Genomic DNA, 9,114 nt, shown 5'->3' on the forward strand with positions numbered 1-9,114 from the left:
GGGGGGGTGGATGCATGTGTGTGAGTGAGATGGGGGGAGTAATGAATGGAGCATCCAGGTATAAGCCAATTGGTGACTAAATACCTTGCAGATTCTTATATAGAGACATCTGAGAGCCCTCAGCATTGAGCTTTGGTCATTACATGAGTTGCCCTTGAGCAAACTATTTTAATGTGTGCACACGTGCATAAGAGAAATGATATGTTAAGATGAAAGACAACTGTAGTTTGAGAAGGTTTCTTTGAAAACTTAATAGCTAACCTGAAAATTTAAGGGAGAATTCTTCCTCTACTTCCTAGTATATGGGGATTTTGCAACCCTTCTTTCTCCAAGTCCCAGCTTAATCCTAGACAACGGCTCTGTCTGATCAGAAGGACTCAGAACTTACGTGGGGGCCGGATGAAACGAGAAGGGGAGAGAGAGAGAGAGAGAGAGACAGAAGGAGGGAGGGAGGCAGAGACAGAGAAAGGAGAATTCGGTGGGAAATTCCTCGCACTTTTTTTTTTTTTTTTCTCCTCTGCAAAATCCTTTCCAGACTTCCTTGTATGGTAGGCGCCAGCGAAGAAAGGCACTCCGTGCCTGGTTGCCCCACTGGGTTCCGGAGGGAGGTCTGAGCCACAGGAACATCAGAGTAACACTGCACACACCTTTTCCTTTTAGGCTGCTCTTTGCCAACCCCCAATCCACTTACCTTATTTAAACACTGGCTAAAAACTAGGCTGTCTCCTCAAGTCTTGGTTCTGCTTTGTCCACTGTAGCGGCCACACGTCCCATTTATCCTAAAGCTAACTGATTGCCCAGTCTTCAATGTAGTGGTGTTGTGGATGAGGCTGAAGGAGTGGGACTGTCTATACCACTCAAAGGTCTTTGTTCCCTTAGAAGCAGAGAGTTAAATGTCGAAAACGAACCCCGAGATCCCTCAGCGAAAATGTGTTGCAGGCCCCTGTTGAAAGAGTCAACTTTCAGGCTGTTAAAGACCTCAAGTCATTAGCATCAGCTGCTGCGCTAAAGGGGGCCAGGCAGCGCCTCTAAGTGGCTTAGCGCACAAACGAGGCTCCCGAGACGGCGTCGGCCACTCCATCCACTCTTCCACCACCTGCTGGACCTGAAAAGCTATCCGGAGCCCATCTCGGTAATAATTTTTACTTTAACTCACCCTTCCCACCCCCGGGGGGTGTCTTAGACTACCTGCCTCCCCAGCAAGGGACCCCCTTGGGGATTATGCAGAACGCGCGAGGCTGAAGGCGGAAGAGCCGGAAAAGCTTGCGTCCCCGTAACCTGGGTTTTTCCCACCAGTCCCTCCTCACCCCTTCCCCCTCCCAGGTAAGTGTGTGCTGGGACGAAAGGACCCTTGTAAATCCCTTTCGGAGGTCTGGGGGCGTCCCTACTCCATCCCTCTTTCCCATCTCCGTGTTCAAGGGAAGACTGAGCCAAGTTCCCACCAAAGCGCACCCTTTCTGAATCTTGCTCGTGAGGGCTTGGTAGTGTGAGCGCTCCTGGAGACAGCTGACGGACACCGGTTTATCACCCCCAGGCAACTAGCTGCTCGTGTCGGCCGCGGCTGGAGGGCCAGAGAATCCCTCGGGGCTAAACCACAGCCCCCTTTCCCTTAACAGAACTCAGACTCAGGCAATGCGCGCGCGATTCGTGCGCGCGCTGAGTGGCCATCTGTCAGCCAGAGGTTCTCCAGGTGCCAAGCGAAACGGGAAAAGGCCCTCTCCAAGTCTTTCGGTACTTCCCTTTCCGACCCCAAAACTGATCCCCCACCACCACCACCACTCTCAGAGGGCCGAGGCTTTAGGAGGAGGCGGGCTGGGCCGCACTCGGAGAGGCGTTGCCACTTGGGGAAAGCGCTCGAGGCTGCGGGGCGCGGGCAGGCCGGAGAGAACATTTCCAGGCAGGCGGCGCCGCCGTAGGGAGCGCCCAGACCAGCAAAGAGTTAAAGGGAGGGGACGTGGGCTGTCACGCGTCATTGGGCAGATTATGTGCAGCAAACAAAAAGTGTGTGTCTGCGTGCCAGTCAGTCACTGCATCGGGTCCATCTGTACAACTCACTCACTCTCTCTCTCTCTCTCTCTCTCTCTCTCTCTCTCTCTCACTCTCACTCTCCTCTCATTTCTCTTTCCACGTCTCTCCATCTCTCTCTTCTCTCTTTAGGCAGAGCCTACAAGACAGCAACACCAACACCTCTTGACATGGAAATACACTGATACAGTAGGCAAAAGAAACACTCCGTTGCATCTCCCGGTTCCAGGTGGCCTTATTTGGGCAATTTGATCCTGACCTTATTCCTGGTAAGTCTATTTGCATTGATGGGAGAGGAGGATGGGAGGAAGGCAGGTTTGATGGGGAGAGTGGAAAATTTTGTCCTCCGTCTTCTCATTATCCAGAAAGGGGGGGGGGATAATTTATTGACGGGATCTCTACTGCCAATAGGGTTATACAAAGGGAGGAGGGGTGGAGAGCCCTTTGGCGAAGAAGCCAGCGACTGGGGAGCGCGCGGCTGCCAGACAATGCCTGCCTACGGGGGAGGGCGAGCGGCCGGCGGCAGCGACGGCTTTCGGCGAGCCCAGCGGGCTCTGGGAGGATCCCCCGGGCGTCTGAGAACCCGGGCTTAGAGGAGGATGCAGAACTGTGAAAGGTTAGGTGGCAAAGGCGACCGCGGGCGGGCGGCAGAGCCCAGGCTCTCGCCCAGCTGTATTGTGACCGACTCGAGGCTCGTGGCGGCCGCCGCGGCGACGCGAACCCCTATTAGTGCGGCGTAGCGAGGATCTTTTCACCGTATTGTTAGGTAGAACTGCATTTTAATGATTGGTCCCTGCTGTTGCCCGAAGTGACGGGGCGACCTCTCGGCACAATGAAACGCTTGTGTGAAAGAGACTTTTAAAAGGAAGAGAAAAATTGAAGCATAAAACGCTGAATTGAGGAAATTGAAAAGGAGAGAATAGGATTCCGTTGAAAAGGAGGTTCTAAGAGATTCTGAGGGATTTTTTAAAATGTATTTAAATTTGCAGTTGGAAATCAGAAGGGCTACCTTGTGTTGGGTAAAATGCCCAGGGATAGATGCTGTAGCACAATAAAGTAAGTTTCTACTGAATGGATATTTTCTCTTACTCCTGCCTGGCATATACAGCCCATACTTGACATTTGGGAGATGTAGCAGAGTGAACGGAAAAGAGGCTGACCAAAGTTTCATGTTCTGTTAGCTGGAAAGAAAAAAAAAATAAAAGCACTACCTTGTAATCACATTTGTAAGATTAATTGGTTAATAGACATTAAGATAAAAATGGACATGACTAATATTATTCCATGAAGAGCAGCTTCTTAGGAAAAGAATTAGATTTCCCTTTCCTGCTACTTAAATTGTACAAAATATACTTAAATAACTGCCTGTGGAGACGTCATTAGGGGGAAAAAACCAACTTGGAGGAATCTTTTAATCAGTCAGAAAGAGTAAACAATGCAGTCAGTTTACAGCCACTTTAAAATTTAAATATCTGTTTTGTTTGTTTGTTTAATGATAAGTCTTGTGGGGGGTGTCCACTGGCAAAGAAAGGAAAATGTCTCCTTATGACAGCTTAATAATAGAGATCTCTCCATCGGGGCATCACTTTCTGAATTACTGCGGATTAAACAGCTGGAGAGCCCACCGAGGTCTACTCAAGCGGGGCTGCCCCCTCTTGCCCAGACAAGGTCCTATCTGGGGGAGTGAGCATTCTCCAATCATGACACACGCGGTATTTCAGACGGGGGACCCTTCAGTCCTGCCTTATACCTGCACACTTCATGAGGCACCTGCGACTCTATCCACCCCCTTGTATAACAAGGTAACTGGGATTCACCCTCATCCATAAATAAGCATGTCGAGAAAAAAATAATTACCTCTGCTTGTTGCTTTTAATTAAAGCCCTCGGAGGGACAGTGTTGGATTATGGTAATGAGCAGACACACGTCCCCTCTTGTAGGCTGCAGAGAAAGGTTAGCTGACATGGAATCAGTGGCCCTGACACTCTACTTGAAATCCATTCGCCATGCTCCGCTGTCTCCGCCTGCCCGCTAATGCTGCTTCCCTCTTTGGAAGAAAAAATAGAATAAAATCAGCTTCCCGGAGCCCAATTCAATACATAAGAGTAGAAGAGAGGAGCTTTCTCCCAAGGGTTAGAAGTTTCTCTCAGTCTGGAAAGTCTATAGGCTAGTAAAAAATCCTATTGTTGTTCCCTTCTTTCTCCCTCCCCCCACAATCCTGCCCCATCCTCCCCCAAGGTAATGAAAAAAGCGATCTTCTCTTTCCTAGCCCAGTTTTTTCTTTCTCTCTAGAAGTCAGTCCGCTCTGAGCTCCCCCATCACAATTTTTTTTTTAATTTTTAAAGGAAAAGAAAGTACTCTTCGTTGGCATCTTTGTAATATGCCAGATTTAATCTGCCATTGGCTTTATTTTTGAAATAAGAGCGATGCAAAAGCCAGGCAAATTCAAGAAAAATCTGTCTAGTAGTCAAAACGTTCTGCCTGGATTCAGAGAGGCAAAAGGAGTAATGTAACTCGCTTCAGTTGTCCTGTGTATCTGTCTTCAGTGATGGAGGATTCGGGCATCCAGAGAGGCATCTGGGATGGAGATGCCAAAGCTGTCCAACAATGTCTGACAGATATTTTTACCAGCGTTTACACCACCTGCGACATCCCTGAGAATGCTATATTCGGTCCCTGCGTCCTGAGCCATACTTCCCTGTATGACAGCATAGCTTTCATAGCTCTCAAGTCCACCGACAAGAGAACGGTCCCTTATATCTTCCGGGTAAGTCTTAGCCGATGCTGTGTAGGGTTATGAAGGTAATATCCTTTTGAAAATGGACTAAGAACCATTCTAATGACAAACTGAGACAGGTTCTGAATGTAGAAAATGCAATGATACGTTCCATTCTATTTTACACACCAAAAATTAGAGAAGGAAAATTAAACTCAGAAGTATTGTCAACTGATTTTCCGAAATAAGTGACAAAATTTGATTTTGAATGCCAGAGATGTTTTAATCAGTGCCTCAATTCTGGGCTTTCCTGGAGATGAACACCACTTCCTTAACATTTTGGGAGGTTTCACTAGGGTTGAGACTATTTGCATACTAAGTACTTGCTATAAGTACTTTTATTATAAATATTGGGTGCATTTGCCTTCCAATCCCAGAGGCCTCTTGTTCCCTGGAATATTACTCTTTCTGGTTAAGCTAGCTAGTGCCTAGAGTTTGTATTTAAATAAAAATGTTAATGTTTTGACAATAAAACATCATTAAAATCATATGTTTGAGTGTTAAAAGTCCTCTCACTTCCTATTCTTTCTTGACAAAGAACTATTAATTGTTTAAGCCAAAATTAGGAAGATGAGTGAATGCCACAGAATAATTTTTAAAACCTAAGCCTGCTTTTTACTTCTAAAACAAAGAAAATTCCCCATACTTTTGCAACGTGGGATAATTTAGCAATCAGTTCTCAAGAGGTTAACACTAATTTGAATTGTAAGAAGAAATTTGCTAATTTGGTGTTCAACCAATATATGACGACTTAAATAATCTACATAATTGATGCAGCTTTCTAGGAACGTTATCTTGCCTGCCGGCCACAAACGTGAGGATGGATGTCAACTCGGGTCAAGTTTTTGGAAGCTTGACCTCAGATAATTCTTTGGGAAAGAATAACAGAGGAAATGGCCCTGGCTCCTGTGGCTTCATTCTCTCGCAAGAGTCTCCCTCCCTCATCCCCTTCCTTCTTGTATTCTTTCTTTTTTTCTAAACTGTAGGTAGACACCTCAGCGGCGAATGGTTCCTCAGAAGGTCTGATGTGGCTACGTTTGGTCCAATCAGCCAGAGATAAAGAAGAGCAGAACCTTGAAGCCTACATAAAAAACGGACAGCTGTTTTACCGCTCTCTCCGCAGGATTGCCAAAGATGAGGAGTTATTAGTTTGGTACGGGAAAGAACTGACTGAGTTACTCTTGCTCTGCCCCTCTAGATCCCACAGCAAAATGAATGGTAGGTTGGCTCTCGACCTGCGTCTGGGCCCTTAGCTAGCGGGGTAGCGACGCAGGGAGCGGCGGGGCTCACTCTGGCGCCTCGGCGCACCTTTCCTCCCTTGGAGTGCCTCATAGAGAGCTTCTGAGATATAGTCCGGAATGAAGCTGGGACAGCTAGGTGAGGATAACTCGGGGCACGCTTCGCTTAATGACTGCACTCCCCCCAAATCAGGAGGGAAAGTTAGATCGGGTCTTTCACGATGTTCGGTACTCAGGCACTCAGGCCCTGAGAGGCGAAGGTGGATTTGTGAAGGGGGTGATGGCAAACTTGCCTAGAGACGATGCTGAGTAATCATGTGGTGTGTGTGTGTGTGTGTGTGTGTGTGCGCGCGCGCGCGCAATTGTGTGTATGTGGTGTTTGCTCACTAAGCAGGGTCGTCCCCTTACACATGCCTGGAATGCAGCCAACGTTTCCAGTTTGAGTTTCCCTATGTGGCGCATCTGCGCTTCCGCTGCCCCAAGAGACTTCACAGCGTTGATGTGAGCCCCCGAGAGGAGCAAAGCAGCGGCGTGGGCACCAAGGATCACGGGGGCGGCGGCGGCGGCAAGGACCAGCAGCCACCGCAGCCGCAGGAGGCACCCTTGGGTCCCAGCCCCAAGTTCTGCAAAGCCGGCCCGGTCCACCACTACCCGGCCCCCTCCCCCGAGGGCGGTAACCCGCCTGCGGCTGGCGGCGGCGGCGGCAACGCGAAGCCGTCCACGGACTTTCACAACCTGGCGCGGGAGCTGGAGAACTCCGGGGGAGCCAGCAGCTGCTCCCCAGTGCGGAGCCTCAGCGGCGGCAGCGACCACCAGGAGGCGGAGCTGAGTCCCGACGGCAATGCCGCGGGCGTGGGCAAAGGGAAAAGGAAATTCCCGGAGGAGGCGGCGGAGGGCGGCGGCAGCGGCGGCGGCGGCGCCGGGCTCGTGGGGGGCCGGGGCCGCTTCGCCGAGCGGCCCCCGCCCGCCTCCAAGGAGGACCTGGTGTGCACGCCCCAACAGTACCGCGCCTCGGGCAGCTACTTCGGCCTGGAAGAGAACAGCCGCCTCTTCGCGCCGCCCAGCCCGGAGACAGGCGAGGCGAAGCGCAGCGCCTTCGTGGAGGTGAAGAAGGTGGCCCGAGCGGCCGGTGTGCAGGAGGAGGCGGCCGCCGACGGCGGGAGCACGGCCGCCGAGGAGCAGGACGCGGGCGGCGGCGGCTCCGCCACGCCCGTGGCCGCGTCGCCGGCCGGCTCCGAGAAGCTGTTGGCCCCGCGGCCCGGGGGAGCGCTGCCCGGCCGGCTGGAGGGCGGCAGCCCGGCGCGGGGCAGCGCCTTCACCTCGGTGCAGCAGCTGGGCGCCGCGGGCGGCAACGGCGCAGGGGGCGGTGCAGGCGCTGGGGCCGCGGGCGGGGCGGGCGGCGGCCAGGGCGCCGCGTCGGACGAGCGCAAAAGCGCCTTCTCGCAGCCGGCGCGCTCCTTCTCTCAGCTGTCCCCGCTGGTGCTGGGCCAGAAGCTGAGCGCGCTCGAGCCCTGCCACCCCGGAGACGGTGTGGGCCCCACCAGACTGTACTCCGCCGCCTCCGATCCTCTGGCCGTGAAGCTGCAAGGGGCTGCGGACCTGAACGGAGGTTGCGGGTCCCTGCCGAGCGGCGGTGGCGGCGGCGGCGGCGGGCTACCCAAACAGAGCCCCTTCCTCTACGCCACCGCCTTCTGGCCCAAGAGCTCCGCCGCCGCCGCGGCCGCGGCGGCTGCGGCCGCGGGGCCCCTGCAGTTGCAGCTGCCCTCGGCACTCACGCTGCTGCCGCCCTCCTTCACCTCTCTGTGTCTGCCCGCGCAGAACTGGTGCGCCAAGTGCAATGCCTCCTTCCGCATGACCTCCGACCTGGTGTACCACATGAGGTCGCATCACAAAAAGGAGTACGCCATGGAGCCCTTGGTGAAACGCAGACGGGAGGAGAAACTCAAGTGCCCCATTTGCAACGAGTCCTTCAGGGAGCGCCACCACCTCTCCAGGCACATGACCTCGCATAATTGACACGGAAAGGACTCCAGCTTTCCACGCGCGCACACGCACAGTCGAGCCCTGCAGGACCAAACACACGAGGACATCCACCACCTCCTTGTGACCTGAAACATCGCACCCAGACACACACACACACACACACACACACACACACACACACACACACACGAGACAAGATGGTGGATTTTTGATTGGGTGGGGTGTTTAAGAGGTTTTCTTTTGAATGCACGTATTTTCACTTTCCCCAAAACAAAGTACATTTTTAAAAATGTCATATATTGCAACATATTGATGCATTTGTCATACGTTTCTACTTAAATTATTAAGCACTTACGATTTAGATGGAATAATATGTAAGGGCAAAATTTATTTTAGATATAAAGTAAAGGAGGAGGGTGAGATGCTTTCTGCATCTCTTGATTACAGTTTGTGTTCCTACAAAAATAAGCAAAACAAATAAAAAGGGGGTCACCATTCAATTTAAGTTTCCAGGGGGAAGTGCATGTATCATGAAATGATTATGGACTTCAATGAAGAATGTCATCATTATGTAAATATGTATTTCCTTTTAATACAAAGTGTAATTTTGTGCCAGTGAAATGGAGTCTGAATAGTTATGTGTTTCTTTTATCCCTGGAAAGATTTATTAAACTTTATATAGATTATCTGGATATGTTGGATGCTTTGACAATAAATGACTATTTTCTTCAAAGCAATTATTGGGAAGGTGTTTTAAAATGTTTTTTGTAGCTAAGGGCTACACTCTGAGTAGATACCATATATTTTCATTGAGTGCCCGAAAAGAAGGGGAAGAAACTGCAAAACAGAGGAACGACAAACCCTACCCCACTTGCATTATTTACTCTAAGCCAGTTTTGAGCCTAAAAGTGAGAAGACAAAATTTGATTATTATTTGGAAAATCTTTATCTGGAGAGTGTTGAGCATCTTGATCAAAGGACAAATCATCTAAACAAAGATGCCTGCCATGAAGCTAACCTGTCCCTGGAATGTCATCATTCTTTTCAGCAGCAGGATAACTAGCATTTTCACAAGTGGCCAAAGACAAATAA

At 50.8% G+C, this 9,114-nt stretch overlaps 1 protein-coding gene across 2 annotated transcripts; it reads left to right on the plus strand.

Moving 5' to 3' along the window:
• The first annotated feature begins 2,012 nt into the window (after window positions 1–2,012).
• Window positions 2,013–8,755, plus strand: PRDM8 (PR/SET domain 8). Of its 2 annotated transcripts, none has more exons than XM_059066268.2 (4): window positions 2,013–2,294; window positions 4,572–4,792; window positions 5,788–6,019; window positions 6,431–8,755. In XM_059066268.2, the coding sequence occupies exons 2-4, from the start codon at window positions 4,574–4,576 to the stop codon at window positions 8,053–8,055; spliced, it is 2,076 nt and encodes a 691-aa protein (XP_058922251.1). In that variant the 5' UTR covers window positions 2,013–2,294; window positions 4,572–4,573; the 3' UTR covers window positions 8,056–8,755. The 2 variants fall into 2 exon arrangements, with proteins under 2 accessions (XP_058922251.1, XP_066892008.1); XM_067035907.1 differs by having other exon boundaries at window positions 6,434–8,755.
• Window positions 8,756–9,114: the final 359 nt, after the last annotated feature.

This window comes from Kogia breviceps, chromosome 6 (assembly GCF_026419965.1).
Source record: "Kogia breviceps isolate mKogBre1 chromosome 6, mKogBre1 haplotype 1, whole genome shotgun sequence".
NCBI classification, from domain to species: Eukaryota; Metazoa; Chordata; class Mammalia; order Artiodactyla; family Physeteridae; genus Kogia; species Kogia breviceps.

Coding starts and splice junctions, on each gene's coding strand:
- PRDM8 (XM_059066268.2), top strand. CDS start 4,574: ATGGAGGATTCGGGCATCCAGAGAGGCATCTGGGATGGAGATGCCAAA. Junction 4,793..5,787: donor CGGTCCCTTATATCTTCCGG/GTAAGTCTTAGC, acceptor TCTAAACTGTAG/GTAGACACCTCAGCGGCGAA. Junction 6,020..6,430: donor ATCCCACAGCAAAATGAATG/GTAGGTTGGCTC, acceptor TTGCTCACTAAG/CAGGGTCGTCCCCTTACACA.